This window comes from Melozone crissalis, unplaced genomic scaffold (genome assembly GCF_028551555.1).
Source record: "Melozone crissalis strain CALT ecotype California unplaced genomic scaffold, PUWL_Pcris_2 ptg000023l_1, whole genome shotgun sequence".
In the NCBI taxonomy this organism is placed as follows: Eukaryota; Metazoa; Chordata; class Aves; order Passeriformes; family Passerellidae; genus Melozone; species Melozone crissalis.
The window spans coordinates 19,710,980-19,730,855 of record NW_026535801.1 but is presented as its reverse complement, the minus strand read 5'-3'; the positions used below and the strand labels follow the sequence as shown (position 1 = coordinate 19,730,855).

General features: G+C 50.3%; 2 protein-coding genes across 2 annotated transcripts; both read left to right on the top strand.

The window, feature by feature from the left end:
- Window positions 1–434: 434 nt before the first annotated feature.
- Window positions 435–1,565, top strand: HOXD4 (homeobox D4). Its single transcript, XM_054278323.1, has 2 exons — window positions 435–852; window positions 1,261–1,565. Exons 1-2 carry the CDS (start codon window positions 444–446, stop codon window positions 1,563–1,565), a joined length of 714 nt encoding a protein of 237 aa, XP_054134298.1. The 5' UTR covers window positions 435–443.
- Window positions 1,566–15,660: 14,095 nt separating this feature from the next.
- HOXD3 (homeobox D3) lies at window positions 15,661–17,327 on the top strand. Its single transcript, XM_054278202.1, has 2 exons — window positions 15,661–16,156; window positions 16,576–17,327. The coding sequence occupies exons 1-2, from the start codon at window positions 15,661–15,663 to the stop codon at window positions 17,325–17,327; spliced, it is 1,248 nt and encodes a 415-aa protein (XP_054134177.1).
- Window positions 17,328–19,876: the final 2,549 nt, after the last annotated feature.

Sequence of the window (19,876 nt, the reverse complement as noted above, 5' to 3'; positions counted from 1 at the left end):
TTTAACCCCGCTTCAGCTCATCGCTCTGTATATTCCTTTCGATTCTTTTTCTTATTTTATTTAAAGCGAGGCACCAAGCCCCGGTGGCGATCCTGGCTAGCGGCTCGGACGGCAGGGCAGCATCCCCCGGGGCTGGGGAAGGCGGCTCAGACAAAAGGCTGTGGGCAGGGCAGCGGCCGCCGCCCCGGGGTACCCCCACACCTCCGGTACCTGGTTTGCGGGTGCGGCCCGCCGGAGAGGGGGGTCATTCGGTGAGAGGGATGTTATTGAGTGGAATCGCTGGAAATGCGGGGAAATGCGGCGGTGGGCGCCCGGCTCCCCATTGGCCGGGCCGGTCACATGCCCGCCTAACTTTATTCAGTTGACAGCAAGTAGGAGGGCTCTATGGCAGGGGAAAAAAAGACAACACGAGAAAAATTAGTATTTTCTACCTTCAGAAATTAATGGCCATGAGTTCGTATATGGTGAACTCTAAGTATGTGGATCCCAAATTTCCTCCTTGCGAGGAATATTTGCAGAATAGCTACTTAGGCGAGCAGGGGGCCGAGTACTACAGTGCCTCGCAGGGCGCTGATTTCCAGCACCAGGGACTCTACCCACGGTCAAACTACAGCGAGCAGCCCTTTAGCTGTAGCAATGCCCAGGGCTCTGCCGGGCAGCCGCGGGGTCACGGACAGGAGCAATCCGGCCCGGCGAGCCACTTCCCCGGCCCAGCAGAGCATTGTCCACCGCCTCCAATGCCCAACCCGCGAGCCTGCAGCCAGCAGCCGGCCCTCAAACCCCCAAACGGCTCCGCAGTTAAGCAGCCGGCAGTAGTTTATCCCTGGATGAAGAAAGTCCATGTTAACTCGGGTAAGGATCCTCTTCTTACTTTGCTCTTCTCCCCTGCTTCCGATCGGCCTCAGCGGCGCTCTGCCGAGTCCCTGCCAGGCTCGTGGGCGAGCTTCTTAAGCCGAGGTGGCCAATTACACTCGCCATAAATTTTTATTGCCGAGGAAATAGGCCGTTGGCCATGCGGGGCTTTGGCGTGCAGGAGAAAACTCCATTTTAGGAGCCTTCTAGAGGCTCCCAGCCTACCTAGCTGCGTGTGCCCGTAGTGCCTGCCTCAAACGAGGGGGGAAAGCAGCAGCCCGGCCATTGTAAGCGACTGGGACGAATCCAGCTCGGCCACATGCTCGCAGCTCGTAAGGTTTTCTTTTGTAAAGTCGGACCGGCAAGTCAAGATTAGCTTTGTAAAAGTTCTCCGTGTTTTTTTCCCAGTGAATCCCAATTACAACGGAGGGGAACCTAAACGCTCCCGCACAGCTTACACCAGACAGCAAGTCCTAGAACTGGAAAAAGAATTTCATTTTAACAGGTACCTGACCAGGCGCCGCCGTATCGAGATAGCCCACACTTTGTGTCTCTCTGAGCGCCAGATCAAGATCTGGTTTCAGAACAGAAGAATGAAGTGGAAAAAAGATCACAAACTGCCCAACACGAAGGGCAGATCTTCTTCCTCTGGTTCAAACCCCCATTTACAAACTGGTTCCAAGGACCATCAGACTGACTTGACAACTTTGTAGAAGAGGTGAAATTTTCCATTTCATCCTTCGCTTCTGACCAGTACTGTACATAACTGACACTGCCCAAGCAGAACCTGCATGTAGCAGCTAAGGACACGAGAAACTGTCATCTTTCTTTAAGGTACTGTTGTACAAAGGAGACAAAATGACGCTACTTTGGACTTTATTTTATTTGCCTCTGCTAGCACAAACTAAAAAAGGAAAACAAACAAAAAAAAAAAAAAAAAGAGAGGGAAAAAACAAATAAACAAACCATCATGCAGGCAGTGGGAATTGGGAAAATATTAAATGAGACCTTCTGTCCTTAAAAAATAATAAATCATTGAAAATGAAACTGTCCTGTGTTTCAGTTTTGAATTCTGAAGTGAAGATTGGATGCTTTATTCTGGGATTTATACTCTTAATTGTCTTTTTATCCCATGCAATTTCGGGAGGATGCATTTTGGGCAAGTTGAGGACAGGAAATTCATAGCATAGTCTTTTATTCGAACATAAAGACTAGTAATTGTGAACTTTTTTTTTTTTGTGCTGCTTTACCTTTCTCGGTGTAATGAAAATTCTTGCTCATTTCCATAACGTCTCAGAAAGTGTGCATAGAAATGAAGTGAAAACGGGTTATTTTATGTTCTGGTAATGTTAGTGTATTTATTTATTTGTTGCATAGAAGAATGAAGACAAAAAGAAAAATAGTCAAACCAAAAACGAGGAAGGGGAGCTGGAATACAGAATTTTTCCTTCCCAGTCTCATGAACACATATGTAATGTTTACTTGTCTTGAACGTACACAACTTTCTTGTTCCCCCCCATCCTTGTTTTTAAATTTCCATCTTTGTGAATAGGAAAAGTGTTCCAGCTTCTTACCGTGTGCCATCCAGAGCTAACAGGCTTGAAATCTGTTTCCAAAGTCTGCTCTGTTCAGCGCTGTGCTTTAAACCATCGATACCTCATTTAAAAATGGAAAGAAAAAAAGGGAAAAGAAAGAGGCGAGGCCACAAAAAAAAAAAAAAAACAAAAACAACCCCACAAAAAAAAACCAACAGCAACCCAGACTGAAAAATTAATGTAATTTCTGATATAAACTGAGCCATTCAAAGCTGAAAGCTGAACACATTCTTTCAATTGGATTTTAAATTTCTTTTCTGCTAGAGAGACATAGTCTATGTGGGTTGCTGGTTTGTTTTGTTTTGGGTTTATATTGGGGTTTTATGGCTTTGGTTTGTTTAGTTTTTAGGTTTGGGTGGGTTTTTTTAAGATTGGGTAGGGGTTTTCTTTGTTTTGGTGGGGTTTTTCTGGTTTTGGTGGGGATTTTTGTTGCTTTTTTTTTTTTTTTTTTCTTCTTTTTAGAACAGTGAATGCTTTTAAGCAAACCATGACACATGACTGCAATAGCTGGAAATCTCAGCAAGTTGCTTTCAGGAAAGATGAAAGGCTTGGATGGGAGCAGAGCTGGTCTAATACCCACGAATTTGTCCCTGACTGCTGGTTGCCAAAGTTTTAGTGCTCTGTAACTACCAAACCAAACCAGCTCCCTGAGCCACTTACACCTCTGCTCAGGCGGCTTTAAAGCTCAGCCCTTATCTCCTGTACCCTCAGGGCAGCCTAGGAAAGGGACCACGGAGCCAAAATTGTAACGAGGTGATCCCTTTATTAAAGAGAAAAGTGGCGAAGAAGGAAACTCAGCAAACACTGAAGGGAGGTGGAAGGAGCAGGGGGTGAGTTAACGTGCCCTGCTCCAGGCTGGATGCTTCCCACTGAGAACTCACGGCTCTCCGGGCTCGCTCGGGAAAACGCTGGCCAAAATGGGCTTGAATTAATTCGAAAATAAAAGGCGAGCTTTTCAACAAGAGTGTATTCGGCAACGTTAACTGTGGCCAGCAGTTAATTTCTGCCCTTTTCTCATCCCTTGAAGTCCGCAAAGTGTCTTTAAGACTTGGTCTTTTGTTTTAGAGCCTGGAGAAAACTCTTTGTTCTTCCTTAGGGTTAGCCCAGTTCTCAGACTTGCACATGGCAATACTTGAATATCTCCACGTCGTGATATTAAAGATGGATATTCCCGCATTATTCGCATCATTGTTTCTATGACAAAAAGCACCGAGTTCATACATAGTAAAGACGTCTTTTTTCTGACGCCTTCACGTTGAGAAGCTGAAAAGGTATTTTACTGAAGTTCGGCTAAATTGCAGGAACAGGTTCACCCAGAGGACAAATTTTCTATTCGATTAGTTGTATTTCAGCCGGGAAGAGTGACCTCTAAACCCTTAACCTTTTGGACCCAAACTACCCTTCCCTTTCTCTAGCATGGAGAGCAGCTAGCAGCAGCGCTTGAGGAGGGAATTCCTGAGCCAAGTTTTCAAGTTTTGTTACACCAGGTTCCTGCAGTAGTGGCCTTTCCTCTCCAGAGCTGCTCAAAGCCATCCTTTTGCTCTTCATACAGAGCTATTAAAATAAAGAAGAAAAATGGGTATGGGGAAGTAAAATCCCTCTGGCTACTCTTGAAAATCCTCCTCCCGGACCCCCGCTGTTTTCCTAAAGTCCGATAAGTTGGCTGCGAGCAGGGCAAAAGTGCTATTCGAGAGAGAGCTACCAACTTGGGCATCTGAGGTGCAGTCCTGGAAAATACTGGCCTTGGATAAGCAAATCCTTGCTTTGTGCTTCTAATCAACCGAGATGGCTCCCGAAGTTAAAGGACCAACTTCTGCTCCCAGATTTCCTTCCCCCGCCCACTGAAGTCAAACAGGCATGTAGCTGCGAGCAGAATTTGTCTCATTGTCTTTTGAAATGGTAATAACTGCAGGACGAGTGTTGGCTTCAGCAGGCACAGCTCTTACAGCCCTGTTTGCACGTCCCCTTTGAGCGGGGCTGGAGCACCGTAGGTTTGCATAGGTGTGATTGCACCCTAAGACAGGACAGTACGTGAAGTGGAGGCAGAGAGCACCAAACAGAAATAGTTTCCAGCTGCCATTGCTCTGAATGGTCAGGGTGTCTGTAATAGTGACCAGCAGCACCCACTGGTCGTTATCTTCATGCAAAACGAACCTGAGCTGGTTTTTGTTGTTTTTTTCAATGATTGTAACCCTCCAGAGTTATTTTTTGTATGAAGGGAAGCTGATTATTTTTGTTTATCGCGGGTGAACGTTGTGCATTGGAGCCTTTGTTAAACGGTCGCATTGTCCAGCGCCACTCTCATCTCTGTCAAAGTGTGATGCTTTTTATAGACTTTGCTGATGTTCTGCTGCCATTGATTAAAGCGTTATTTATACTAACTGTCGCCTGTAGTTTTGATGTAAGCCCTCCACATACTTCTGAAATAATAAAAAGGTGTAGCGAAATAGATTCTGGTTTGTACCTTGAACAATCAGTCCTTACAAGGTGGGTCTCCCTTCTGTGAAAATGCTGCTCCCTCCCATCATTACAGTGTTAAGAGATGAGTGACTCTGCATAGCATCCTTCCAAATGTCCCTTTGAACAGGTCTGCTGTTTGCCTCAGCCATAATGGTGTGACTCTAGGCCAAGCTGGAGTCTATATTTACTTTTGGGCTGCAGTTAAAAGTGCCTGTCATCCATTTGCTGCTGCTTTGCATTTAACAAGCCCTCCTAGAATGACTCCTGGATTTCTGCATGTGTGGTAGGAGGCGAGGAGCCACACCTGAAGTCACCTCGATGCCCGCACAGATGTGTCTCTTTTAGGTGAGTCCTAGAAAGAATCAATTAAATAAAGAAATGGAAATTCGAAATTGCTAGCAGACAGTAGTTTTTCCTGAGCAGTAACTCTCACTTTGACAGCGAATACAAAAGAAAGATCACAAGAAAACACAACTTGGAGACTTTAAACTTTGCCATGCACCTATGGCAAGCATATTTTTTTTTACTTCCCAGCGTAAGTGTCTCAGACGATAACACAGCCAGGAGAAGTCGATTGCACTATTTTTGTCATAAGTGCTTGTCAGTGAGGGCTTGTCCTCTCCTGGAGCGTGGTCAAGGCACGAGTCCAAAAATCCAGTCTGTGGCTCGGGCCGGGCAGGGAGCAGGGTGCCCAGCAGAAACCATGTGCCCTTACCGCCCAAGAGCGCCCAGGGCAGGCTGGGGCTGCCTTTCTAAGCACACACTCGCTAAGTTTAAATATCGAGGCACATCTTGTGATTGTACTTTCTCTCTGTGCTGTTTAATGGCTCCTCCTGTTACTCCCGATACATCAATACAGTTCTGTATATTATATCACCACTAGTCGTTAAGGTAAGAATGAAGAGGAAAGGCAGAGTCAATAGCGAGCCCCACTCACTGTACAGTACAGTAAATAGGGACCTCTCGGTGCACAGCCACACCGCTTCCACCGGCCATGTTTGTTAGCCCTTTCCCCTGATTCTTTTTTCCTTCTTTTTTTTTTTTTTTTTTTCCTCCCTCCTTCCCCCCAAGCCTAGAGACCAAAATAATCTTGCTAGGAACAGTCATAACAGGCAGAATTTCAAAGTGCAAGGAAGATGATAAGAATAGATTTCTACAAGTCCTGACCACGTGATTTGCGAAATAATTAATTCAGCACGTCCCTTAAGAAACACGGAGTCGTCATTAATCTGCCAAGCAAAGGACTCTATCAGACTTGAAAACTGAAGAGATCCCAAGAATATAATATACAAAGGGTGCCGTCCCTCTCCCTGCACACCTAGCTCTTGGGCAGCTGCTGAAAAAGAGACGCCCGGTACGTAAATATTTTTTACTTTTATTCCTCCTTATTTAAGCCTTAATGAACTCAGCTGTCAAACACTTGACAAATAGGGCACGCTGCTTCCTGATTTCCAGCGCGGCAGCGGCCGGGAACCGGACCGGGCGCAAGAGATGACCTTTGCTTCCCAGGGAGCGGGGGAAGAGGGCGAGCGCGGAGCGCCGCGGAGCGCCGCGGAGCCGGGAGCCTGACGGGCACACCGCCTCCCGGAGCGGCGCCTCGGCCGCGGCCGCCTGCGCGGGGAGGCGCGGAGCGCCGCGGAGGAACAATGCGGCTGTCGGGGCAGCGCTGCCCGCTCCGGGCGGCGGGGAAAGGCCCTCGGCTCCCTCGCAAGCGGGGTCGTAAATTTTGCCGTGGGTCTGTGACAGCGGGGCCGGAGCCGGGCCGGGCGCGCCTTCCCCCGCCGCCCGCACAAAGGCCGGCTCCTGCTCCTGCCCCGGCCCCGCCGCTCCTGCCCCGGCCCGAGCCGCATCCATCCAGCCCCCGGAGCGGGCACGCCGGCTCGCAAGTCCCCGATCAATAGCTCGGACCGGGGAAAAACAGCATTTTTGTTTTTATACAAAGCCACTCTCTATAAAGTCCATAGAATACGGACGAGTGAGATTTCTCTGTGAAATCCCAGTCAGCTGGAAATGCCTCCTGCAAACAGGATATTCTTTATTATCCCTTGCTGGAGTAATTTCTGAAAACCCTAGATTGTAGCTTTTTATTGCTTCCGTTTCGGTGGCAGGACAGAGACAAAGTTTCCTATGTTATGAATTATACATTCAAACAATAACACATTAATTCAATTATTCAAAAATGACAAATGTTTATGTGCTGTGGTAGTGACTAAGGAACAGATTCGCTACTTCACGAGAACTCCTACATTTTTATCAATGAAGTTTTATATTATCCTATTGGGCCGGGAAAGAAACCAAACTCCACCAAGACACGCAGTAAAATGGACCTGAACATAAATCGCAACCCTTTCATAGGAGCGTTTATTCTCGCATATAGCCCGGGCTATTTTATCAGTTTGACAATTGCCGGAGTTGTTGTTATAAATCATCATAAGTAATTCCTGAAAGGGTGCGAGGCTGCTGGGGGGCGGGCGGAGACTGTAAATCTTTCTGTTTTATTGCTCTATGAACATATGCTCCGATTGAAGAAGTCTTAGATCCTTTACTGGAGACAAATTCGCGCAAAGCTGGAGTCCCACCAGCCAAAGGATTAACAGTTCCTTAATACTTTTTTAGTCCCCTTTACGATATCTTAATTCTGGCGTTGGTGGCAAAGGTGCTCCTTTCTTTTAGCCGTCCTCCATTTTCACGTTAAATGTGCCTGTGTTTTCTTTTTCTTTCTATTTTCCCCCTCTTTTTCTTTTTCTTTTTCTTTTTCTTTTTCTTTTTCTTTTTCTTTTTCTTTTTCTTTTTTTCTTTTTCTCTAGACTCTGAAAAGGCACCAAAGGGCTGTGAGGCTTTCTCCGGGGGGTTCCGAACTGCCCTCCAAAAAGGCATTTTCTTCTGAATCCTCTTCGTGTTCTTTGCTCGTGTCCAGCTTTTCCCCTCTCACTTTTGTGTAGGAAGCCAAAGACCTCTCCGTCATCCAAAATGTCTAAACAGCGGCCAGAATTATGTTCGGCTTTGTGTGCATGTACACAAGTATGCAGAACACGCTGTGCGTGTAGGGGTTCTGTATGTACACACAGACACGCGAGCGCGGGGGGCTCGGCAAAACTACCCAGACACCAAAATATATGGCTGACTGAAAAGGATATAAAGAACCATTACCTCTTACTTGAGGCGAGATTTAAGTGCATCGTTTCGAAGAAATATAGGATTATAAATCCGAAGCCATACACAATAATTTACATTGAACTTATGTTTCCATCACTGGACTCCAATCTTTTTATAACTGGTTTGCAAAGTCAGGAAAAGCAATGTAATTTAGATAAATGTTACAATGCACTTACGGTTAGTATTGTAAGGTAATACGTTACTGTCACATCCCCGTGCTTTGGATGGTAATGAAATCATAGCAGATGTTAGATTAGGTGTGGTGCATTTATAGCTACAGATATGTTACAAAAAATCAAACAGAGAAGCTAATACATATATATTTTTTTTTCTTTTGCCTAACTGGTGTTATTGGGGAGCTTTGTGGGCACACATGACAGATATACACAGGGTTTACTCCATGTCTCTTCATACACACAGAGCAGGGAGGCAGGCTCAGGGCAGACACACACACGCACAAATGTCGGGAGGGTTTTTTCCCCCAGCGTTTGTTTAGCCTCCAGACAGGGGTAGTTCCCGCTGCCCCGCATCTTCCCGGTCCGGAGAAGGAGAGAGCAAAAAGTCGCGCACGGCAGTGGGCCCCGGCGCCTGTCCGCCAGAGCAGCGTGGCTGCGGAGCTGCCCCCGGCACAGGCTCCCGGCCGCAGCTGGCTCCAAATACCTCCTCTGTCTCCGCTGGGAATTGCTGCGCGCTGGGATCATCCCGCGGAATTCACCTTTTCCCGCTGCTCCGCCGGCCCCGCGGGGCGCGTAAGTGCGGGGGCCGCGGTGCGGAGCGGAGCGGAGCGGGCTGGGCCGGGCAGCGCGGGCGGGCGGCAGCGCTCGGGGCCGCGGGCCGCCCCACGGGGCCCGGCGCGGCTGCCCCGCTGCGCGGGGGCGCGGGGAGCGCCAGCCCCGGCCCCGGCGCGCTGCTCGGCGATCACGTGGGCCAATATGCCTGTATTTTAAGGCAGTGCCTATATTTCTGATTATAAAGGGATTTCTCCTGCTCGCCCCCAAAATTCATCAATGGCCGCACGATTTAAAACCAAAACAAAACAAGAGCCGGCCAATTGCTGTCGTTGGTTCCGGGAGGCTGATGGCTAAAGGGTTGTGTGTTGATTTTTTTTTTTTTTTTTAAGCCCAACAAATTCCGATTTCCACTCGCTCTCTTTTATTGGTAGTTGAGCCTGAGCCTGTTTTCGTTCTATCGGGAATTCTGGTGTATGGAAATATTTGTAAAACCGCAAGATCAGGTTTAGGAGAGTATTGTCTGCAGACAAAGGGTGAAGGATATATTCTAAGAACTGCAAGCGCAGATCCTGAAAAGTGAGGAACCCAGGTTTATGATAAATTGATACACAGGTAAGCAACTGCATGACAAAATGGGACGTTTAACCGCAGGGGCTGCATTATCTCCTTTGCTCAGAGACGGTCTGGAATTTGTTTGCAATCTCTGCCCATAGTGGCTACAAATGTATGGAGTGGTCTCCACCTACTTGAACGTTTTAAGCTGTATCTTCTTTTTATTATGTTCTTTAAATAAAAAGTGAACTCATTTCCAAAAGCTAGGGGAATACGTTTAACCCTATCCTTTCCCCAATTTTCGGTGGAAGGGAATTACAAATAAGCAAACAAACGAGGGAAAGAACTTTCCTAGATGCTCCCATTGCCAAAGTGAGATTGAGCATCACGTTAATGCGTTGCCGTGGTTAGCCGGGCAGGGGGTAGCCGTGTTGATTTGTAAAGGGCGATTTAAAATAGGCTCATCGGTAATGTAGCCCCTACATAGGATCTCTCAAATGTTCGTGCCAAGTGTCTTCCCGAAGCTTTTTCCCTGGCAGCGCATTCGTGCTCCTTAGTGGCTGTTGTGTTCCTTCCGCAGTTGTTTTAGCACTGCTGTTACCAGTATGCTCATGCCTTCGAGTTACACATGCGATTTGAAGCACGGCTTGATATTTATCTACCGAGAAGTTTCTTGCCCTGCATTTGTGTGGTTTAATCAATAAGGCGGTGGGAAGATGCCTGGGGGGGACCGGTGCCTCTCTGGGCGGACTGGGGGTCTGGAAGCGGCCACACAGCCTCCTCCCAGACACTTACAGCTCAGCTCCCGCTTGGGCTGCTGCAACTAGCCCCATTCTCCCAGGAACGCCTGTTTCTACTGACTGTGCTTTGCCTGGAGCCCGGCTGAACTCTCGGTTATGGCTGCTGTAAAGCCCAGCGTTGTGCTGTGGAGCAAGAGCGTGTGTAAGGTTGGAACGCACCCTGCCCTCCCCGAGTCACCCGGGCGAGTCCTCGGCGGGGGTCGGAGTGCCCCGAAGGAAATAGGGTGGGAGGTCAGGGGAGAAGGAGAAAGTTAGGGTGTTTGTTTATTTATTTATTTATTTATTTGTTTGTTTATTTATTTATTTATTATTTTCTGTTGCGTGTTGCTCTGCTCGATCAGAAGTTAAAAGCACTGAACATTTTTCTTAGCTGTATGCCTCCAAGCTGCTGGCCTGCCAAGTTAGTCAGCTGAATCCAATTACTGCGAGCAGCATTTCATTTGGCTCGATGGAAGCACTCACTTATAACTTCACCTAAAATTTCAATAATACCTATATTGGTCCCACGCCTGAATAATTCTAAAGATTTCCCTGGGTTCAGCTCTGGGAACGTCTTCTCCGAGCGCTGGGAGACGAGCACAACCCCAGCGTGCCCAGACTCCTCTCTCCCCAGTACAAACTTTGGGGGTTATTCCTGTGGCCGTGGAAGTCTTGGTATTTGGCCAAGCTCTGGCTAAATAAAGCATGTCCAGAGCTAGAAGGCTATCGCTTGTGAGGCTGAGAAGCTGCTTCGGAAAGGGATGAGAAGTCGATAATTAATTAGGCTCAAAATGAAAACTTACCGTGTTAATCAACAGCGGCTAACAATGACTCGGTTTGCAATATTATGATCTCTCCGCTCAGGGGCTAAGGTGCAACCCACTTTAGGTTGCCTTCATACACCGTGTAAAGTGCTATTTCTAATGAATTCTCTTTAAAAAAAATAAAGCACTTAAAGTTGACGTACGCCCACGTGAATACATTATATAAGACGTTACCGGGACAGGCCTGGGCCAGGAACCTGAGCGAGCATCATGTGTAATCATGAAGCTCCACTTCCCTAACTCCAGTTTGCCAGCATAAATTAAGGTGATTTGGAAGGGGAATGTAGCATCCTACTGAGTTTGGTTAGGGAGAGAGAAGACTTGGTGCAAAGTTGTAAGATCTGTTGTGTTGTGAGCTATCGGAGGCGCTTCCGTTGGTTGTTCATTAAGTGGTGAGTTATTGCTATACGAGCCAAAGGTCATTTCAAAGGCTTATGGTGGCTAGATATCGTCTTTATAATGACCTGGGCTTCTTTGTGGGAGATTTTCTAGCACTCTTAAGTTCTTAATGTCCTGAATCGACACATTGCACAGACAAAGGCAAAATACTAATTCCGAGACGCAAATGCTTGCAGCGCATTTTCAATGCTGGGACTTCTTCGCTTATCTTTCTCTCGGTCTTATTCGGTATCTGGGGGGAGAAATGGAGAGAGACCCGCGCTAGCTCCGTTTCCGCGGAACTCCTCGCGGGCCGTGGGTGCGGGCGGCGGGAGAGGTGCTTGCAACCCTCGAAGGTGCCCGCAGCTCCCCGCAAAGGCGCTCCCTTACCCCGTGCGCTGCCGGGGCTGGCTGCTCGGGAAGGCAGGCATGGGTGCTGGGGAAGGCAGGCATGGGTGCTGGGGAAGGCAGGCATGGGTGCTCGGGAAGGCAGGCATGGGTGCGCGGGAAGGCAGGCATGGGTGCTCGGGGAGGCAGGCATGGGTGCTGGGGAAGGCAGGCATGGGTGCTCGGGGAGGCAGGCATGGGTGCTCGGGGAGGCAGGCATGGGTGCTGGGGAAGGCAGGCATGGGTGCTCGGGGAGGCAGGCATGGGTGCGCGGGAAGGCAGGCATGGGTGCTCGGGGAGGCAGGCATGGGTGCTCGGGGAGGCAGGCATGGGTGCGCGGGGCCCGTCGCAGCGGCTGCCGCAGGCCGCCCTGCCCGGCTCCCACCCGCAACCGGAGTATTTTGCACGTTTGTTTGCTCCCCGCCTCTCTCAAAGCTCTATTAATAAATGAAGAGAAACATCTACCCTTTGTCTGGTAAAAGATCTGACGCGGACGGAAAGACACGGTGAGGGGCTGCGGACGAGATGTGCATTTATTAACAAAGTCCTAAGGAAGAAAGTCCAAAACAAAGCAGTTTCCGTTGAGAGTTATCACTTCTGTTGCAGGTCCGTGCCCACGGATTATCCAAAGGAACCTGAAGATCCTACTCACACAGTTAAAGTCAAAAATCAAGAAAAAACGTAAGTTTGGTGAGTTCTCTACATTTCCTTTTCCATCCATCTCTCGCTTTCCCTATCGCGACGGGCCCGTCGCAGGGAGCGCAGCCCGGCCCTGCCCCGGCCCGCGCCCGCCGAGCGGGGAGAGCTGCTCGGTCCAACCCGGGCGGCAGCGGCGGCACCCCGGGCGCGTCCCGCAGGTCAGATAAGGAGCGGCCCGCACAGAGCCCCGCTGGAAGCCGCCCCTGTGCCGCGAAGCCGGGCCCGGCTGGGGAGCAGCCAAGGCCCGGACCCAGCCGCGGGGAGCGGGGGTCTCCATAGCTGCTTTGAGAGGCCCCACGGCGGCCACCGCTCCGCGTCCCGCAGGGCCCGTTCGCGCTCCCCAGAGCTCCCAGAGACGGGACGTGCCCGCAGCCCCAGCGGTGGTGCCCGGCTGCCCTGCTTGCGGCCGGGCCCGGCGGCGGCCCCGGCGTTTTCCTTATATACAGGGCTGCCCCGGGCCGGCGGCCGGGAAACGTGCCGAGCGGGGGATTCTTTTGCCGGGCTCCCTCCTACGCGCCGGCTGCTTTGCACTTCTGAAAGTGCCGGGGCTTGGGAAGTGTTTTCCTTTTCATTCCTGGCCGGAGCGTTTACTGCCACGGCGCTAGCAGTCATAAATTTTGCTACAACCGCAATGACAGGTGCATTGATATGCACCCTGAGAGCTCCGGCTGCTTTAATAACCGCTTCGCTGGCCGCTCTCACCGCCTCTTATTTATTCGGTATCATATTAGATATTGATCCGAAGCAGAATTAAGTGTAGTGGAAGTTTTAGTAGAGAACTGCTTAATATGAAAGTGTCGGAGGAGAGCGGCGGGCAGCGGCGGGCCGTGTCAGCCTGGGCCAGCCTGGGCCAGCCGGGGACGCCGGGGCTCCAGCTGCTTTCCGGGCACAGCCCTGAGAGGCTCGGCATCCCGCAAAGGCACTGGAACCAGTGGCAGGACAAAAAGTCCCATTATCGTGTGCGACGCCTAACAGTTCAGATGAGGTTAACCTTTCTGGAGAGGAAGAAGGGAAATCTGAAACACAGACATGGATACTTTGCGGTTTCCTACCCTCGGTGCCTCCAAGCCCACCTCCCACGGCTCGGCCTCACCATTTGGATGTCACTTTTTTTTCTTTTTTTTTTTTTTCTTTTTTTTTTTTTTTTTTTCCTGTAGGCTCTTTCTGGCCAAACCACCAAGTGTTGAGCCCTTGCTTTGGTGTTACCTATAAAAACATCACCCCGGGCCTTTCACTCGTGGAAAATCAAACCCTGGATAGGTCTCCCTCTCCCTCTCTCTCTTTTTAAGATCTAAAGATGAGCCACCAAACAGTTGAGCATTGTCCATGTGATTTATGGCCCATAGCCTCCTTTTTAGGTTCAAGCAGAGTTCACAAGCAGTTGGTATTTCAGAAAAGAAATAAGGCTTTTAACAGCTTAACAGCAATATTCTTTCTTAAGATTCTGTGTATTCTTTTGGGAACTATATTTCACAAGGCATATAAAAGCCTACGCTTAAGGCAGTGTTGTGCTAACAAAAGTCCTCAGTCCAGACCGGTCCCGAAAATGTAGATGACAGAAGTGGGAAAAGAGACAGAGCTATTTGGACAAAAATACGTCCAAGGCTCGTCAAGATTATCACATCGTATTAAAACTCATTTTTATCGCCACCGTCCATTTCTGCAGACTTTTTAAACAAAAATTTTCCAGGAGAGAAAAACAGTTCCCGTTCTGTCAGCTACACAGATCATCTCAAGCTTTTGTTTAGGAAAGAAAAGGACCCCGGCGGTGTGTGACACGGGATGAACCGCCGAGAGCGGCCGTGAATCGCAGCTCGCTGAGGTTATTTTCACTTACAGAGATGTGTTTCCCGGTGAATTTTAGAGAACAGATCAACGATACTTGGCGGGACCAATGATACTTGCGAGAGAAGGAAGAGTACTCTCCTAATATTGCATAAGTATAGGCAGGAGAACTACAATTGTCAGGCATCTTTCAAAGATTTCTAGCTACTTTTCTCTGGTATGTTAGTAGGCTTAAATCCTGCAGAAATACAAGGAAGTCTCAAGATATGTTGATTTACAGACTTATATTGTCAGGCGAAGCATGTGCTAATTTACAAAATGACCAAAAGTGTCAGAGAAAACCCCTATCCCACAAGAAAAATAGGAGCTGGGAATATTAAAAACTCGCACCAAAACTGCAGAACAGTTTCCATCTTGTACTAAGCGCAGAGAAGTTTTGGGAACAGCAAGGAGAAAGGTATCAGCACCCTGCCTCAAAACATCTGCCCTAAGGGGACCGTGCGCTTTCGGTGGGAGCAGCCCCATGTGGCAGCCGGGGGGCGGGGAGGGGAGAGCCGTAAGTTTGCAGGCCGAAAAAAGAAAAGAACCCTCTAAAAATTATCTCAAATGTCTCAGGTTCTTTCTACTGGGTACAAATAAAAGGGACGAGAAACGTTGGGTGAGGGAATTTAATTCATCACAGAATTAAAATAGGGGAGCTGACCTGCGACTTCCTTTATAGTGCAAAGTAAAGGGAGTGAATGGCGCCGGTTATACTTTAACTCTGGAGGAATCCGGGGAAAGAAGCAGGGCGGGTTTACAAAGGGGACGGGATTTTTCTGCCTCTGCCCGGCCGCAGCCCGGGCTCCATCCATCATGTCAGCCGCGCAGGGCCGTGCGCACGCGTGCCGGGCGGGGGGCGCCATGCTCTCGGCCGGAATGGGCCGCTGGCTCTTTGGGGACACCACCCAGCACAGTTGTCACTGAGAGGCTTGCCTACAACCTGACCCTGCCAAACTCGAGCGGGAACAGGCCAAAGGCAAAACAAAGTAAATAAAACATCCCCCAAAATGCTTCAAAAGCTGGCCTGTAGGATGTCCCGCCAATGTGCTCCGTTCCTCCCGCACCATGGCTCTCGGGTGGCTCTTTCCCTGCAGTGGCTCGGGTCCTTCCCTGGTGTGCTCTGCTCTCTCCCTGGTGTGGTCCAGCTTGCCCTGACTCCTGCCTGGTGACCGTGCTCCTACCCTTTTGTCCCCTGGTCCTTCTTTGGGTCCCCTGCTCCTTCCTTGATGCCTCCCAGCCCTCCCCTGCATGGGAGGCCGAGGCCGAGAGTGCCGGGGTGCGGGGGACGCCGGGACCGGCCCGTGCCAGCCGCTACCAGCCGGTTCCCCCTCTTAAAGTCTCTTTTGTGTCCCTGCTGTTTCCCTGCCCAGGTGGCTGCGAGTGGCCCGGGCCGAGGACGTGAGGCGCGGGGCGGCGGTCAATGTTATTTGAGCGGGGGCCGCGGGCCTCGGCGATCGCAGAGCAGAGGATGCAGAAAGCCGCCTACTACGACAACGCGGGGCTCTTCGGGGGCTACACCTACAACAAGGCCGACGCCTACCCCTACGGCGCGGCCCACCAGCCCTACGGCCAGGCGGGCCTGGACGGCGAGTTCCCCGGCTCCGCCTGCTCCGTGCAGGGCTCGGCGCCCGGCCGCGCTCCGGCCCACAAGGGCAGCGAGCTGAGCGGGAGCTGCATGCGGCCGGGCGGGGGCGGCCCCGGGGGCAGCCAGCCCCCAGGGATCGGCGAGCATCAGCCCCCGGCCCTGCCGCCCTCCTCCCCGCCCAACCCCCCTCCCAGTGTGCCCCCTCCGAAAAAAGTCAAGGGGGGCCCCAACTCCTCGGGCTCGGCCAGCGCCACCCTCAGCAAGCAGATATTTCCTTGGATGAAGGAGTCCCGGCAGAACTCCAAGCAGAAAAGCACCTGCGCCCCCCCAGGTAGCCCAAAACCCCCGCCCCGACCCACTGCTCGCCCGGGGAGCAGGGCTGAGTCCCTCGGGCTGAACCCCTCGGGCTGAGCTCCGGCTCAGGGCCTTGTCTGCTGCTCCTCTAGCTGCCATTGCCCTCCTATCCCCCCACCCCACCCCGCTGAGGGTCCCAGCCCTGTCGGGCGCTGCAGGTGGGACAGGCTGGGGGCGGGGTGCCGGGGACGGCTGCTCGGTATCTCTGGGGGGAGGCAGCCGCAGGAGGGTGGGTATCGGGCAGGGAGGAGGGGGAGGCCGCCCCCGGGCCCTCTGCACCCCCTCCCCGGGGCCGACAGAGCGAGAGGATATAGCAGGTTTCCGAGGGACCATGGGAGGAAGGGGAGCTGTCTTTCGTGGGGGGAACCAATGTCTCCTTGTGTCTCTTCCCCGCAGGAGAGAGCTGCGAGGACAAGAGCCCCCCCGGGCCGGCCTCCAAGAGGGTGCGAACAGCCTACACCAGCGCGCAGCTGGTGGAGCTGGAGAAGGAGTTCCACTTCAATCGCTACCTGTGCCGGCCGCGCCGCGTGGAGATGGCCAACCTCCTGAACCTGACCGAGCGGCAGATCAAGATCTGGTTCCAGAACCGCCGGATGAAGTACAAAAAGGACCAAAAAGCCAAAGGCATCATGCACTCCCCCGTCGGACAGTCTCCGGACCGCAGCCCCCCTCTAAGCGGCCCAAACCACGTCGGCTACTCCAGCCAGCTCCCCGGCGTCAACAGCCTGAGCTACGACGCGCCCTCGCCCACCTCGTTCGCCAAGTCGCAGCAGAGCATGTACGGGCTGGCCGCCTACACGGCGCCGCTCAGCAGCTGCCTGCCGCAGCAGAAGCGCTACGCGGGCGCGGAGTACGACCCCCACCCCATGCAGAGCGGCGGCGGCGGCTTCGCCAACCCCAGCCTGCAGGGCAGCCCCGTCTACGTGGGGGGCAACTTCGTGGACTCCATGCCGGCCTCGGGCCCCATGTTCAACCTGGGGCACCTGCAGCACCCCTCCTCCGCCAGCGTGGACTACAGCTGCGCCGCCCAGATCCCCGGCGGCCACCACCACGGACCTTGCGACCCCCACCCCACCTACACGGACCTTTCCTCTCACCACACCTCTCAGGGACGGATGCAGGAGGCGCCCAAGCTCACGCATCTGTAGCGGGGCGGCGGCCAGCGGGCCCCGCTCCCCTCTCCATTACCTCACTTTTCTGACGGGACAGTGTTACTGTGCTCTCGAGTGCCAACAGTATTAGTGGATTTGTCTCCCTTAGCAGCTCCCTTCTTTCTTCCGCAGCCCCGAGTAGGTCCGTGAGCAGGAGCCTTTCTCTTAGAGCTGTTTTAAGCATGACAGTGCAATATACTGCCAACCGAGGGACTGATAAGCTGGTAATGATGTACTTGAAGGTAAGTCTTAGAGATGCTGTAGTGTTAGCAGCGCGTCATGCTGAGGTGTTTTAGACCAGTCGTGAGCCGTCGGAACTCGCCCGCGCGTAAGCTTATTTCAGAGAAGTTAATTTATGGGTTCTTCCGTAACGTAAGGATCGCATTGGACTAAATGATATGTATTTATTATTTTAAGCGAGACATTTTTTGTATCACTGATTATTTATCCTCGTCTTAATGTATTTATGTGGGTATTTGTAGAGTTTCTTCACCAATACTTCGGGAGAGGGATTCAGGTCCGTGGTGACTTACATTTCACCTATTTAGTATAATCGGTCTGAGCTAGTTGAGAGAGTAGTCTTGAACAGTTGTAACAGTGGCTGGTGTTTGTAGTTTATGTAAGGATTAATTAAGACAGCAAGTCGTAAATCATTAATAGAGTAAAACAAACTGTGGCATCACACAAAGAGCCGTTACACTTTAAAAAAATATTGAAAGTATTTTTAAAGTATTTATTTCTAATCGGCTGGCCCCACTCGAGCGCCTCGGTGGCTTGGCCGGCAGCTGGCTCGGCCGCGTGAAGCCACCTTCAGATGGAGGCGCAGCCGCTTTGAGGAGGCGATCTACAACGAGGGGCTCTTGGCCATCTTGTTTCAGATCAAATCCTGCATATAAAAACCTCGGTGAGGTTAACATTTATTTATTGGCTGGGTATGTATCGCGCATATTATTTCGGTGGGTTGTTTTCTTTTTTTTTTTTTCTTTTTTTTTTAATTACACTCTGGCTATCCAAAATAGAAAAGGAATTAGAAGCTTAGAAGGCAAAAAAATTAGAAACCCTCTGATAGTGCTAATTTCATTAGGGTCTCCATAGCAATCCGCACAGCAGCTGCCACCTCCTTTGTTGTTTTTATACTGTTGTCTTTTACTAACCATAAATCAATTTTTAGACATCTTTGGAAGGCCGAGCTTTTCCTCTTGGTTTGTTTTTTTTTTTTTTCATAAATATAAACTTTGAAAGAAAATTGACAATCAGATACACGCAGCCGAAGGGGGACGCTGAGACGGGGCGCGGGCAGGGCCCGGGCGGTGCCGCCGCGCTCCCGGTGCCCGGCAAGGACAGTCCCACCCGGCCTGACCGCCGCAGGGGGCACCGCCACCTCCCTGACACCAACAGGACAGCTAACGCGGGGAAGAAAAAATTAAAGTAACGAGAAGATAAAAAAATAGGAAAAAGAAAGGGAACGGTGCTCTGAAGCCTCGTGTTGCCTCCTCTCTAGTTACACGGCTGTATTGAACTCGCTGGATTTACAGAGATATTTCTTTTGTAAACGCTGTGATTAAAGTCTCTTCCTGACAGTACATATTGCTCTGAGAAGGCTATTCTTGTCTCTTTCTAAAAGTGTTGGGTTAAATATTAATCCAAGCTTCTATATTCCCCACCAAAGCGTCTGATGCATCGCTTTCCAGTTTGACAAACACTGCAGCTCCTACTCCATCCTCTGATGACAGACCTGGCATTCCTATTGTGAGAAATATTTTGCCACCTCCTATCCTGGTCAATACAGACAGGTTTTCTTTTATTTATTCTTCTTTTCTTTCCCATCCCTGCTTTCTTCCTCGCCATTTGTTATTTTTGTTCAGCTGAGCACTAATGATTCAAAATATTACTTAGGGTTTTGTTTTCCCCTCTGTGAGATTTCAGCAATGCTGTGCTACAGTGAAAAGTGTATCTTTTGTTAAATTCCACTTTTAACCAAGCAAATTTGGATATATGTGTTACAGATCTGTAAACAAAACAGAACAGAATAAACTTCTTTGTTTGGAGACATATTTTAACCCTTTTAAGCCCTAAAATTGTATTCTATGGAAGTTTTCACACAAATTGTTTCTTAGAAGCACCACCCAGGAGTAAATAAAACATACAAACAACACAAAAAGTAATGCTAGACACCACTTGTGATTTACACTTCTGTAATTTCCCATAAATATATACATATGTTTGTCTCTCCAAAACTTTCTGCAATCAGTGTGCCCACAAACAAAATTCTCCATGTAGGCTTTTTGTGAAAGCAATATATATTGAAACACAATATATTTTGCATCACCTGCTTCTTTCTGTGAAACAGCAAGGCACCACCATTTCTGCAGGACACCCAGTGTCCTTCTCCCCTTTGCTTTGTGCTTTGTAGGCTGATAGTCAAACAGTGTCTGCCTCGACTTAGACTATTAGTCCTTATTAAATCTGGTGAGAAAGAAAAGGCTGTTTAGAGATCTGGGAAAGGAAGGGAGCTCAGAGGAGCCCTGACCACAAGCACGGTGTTA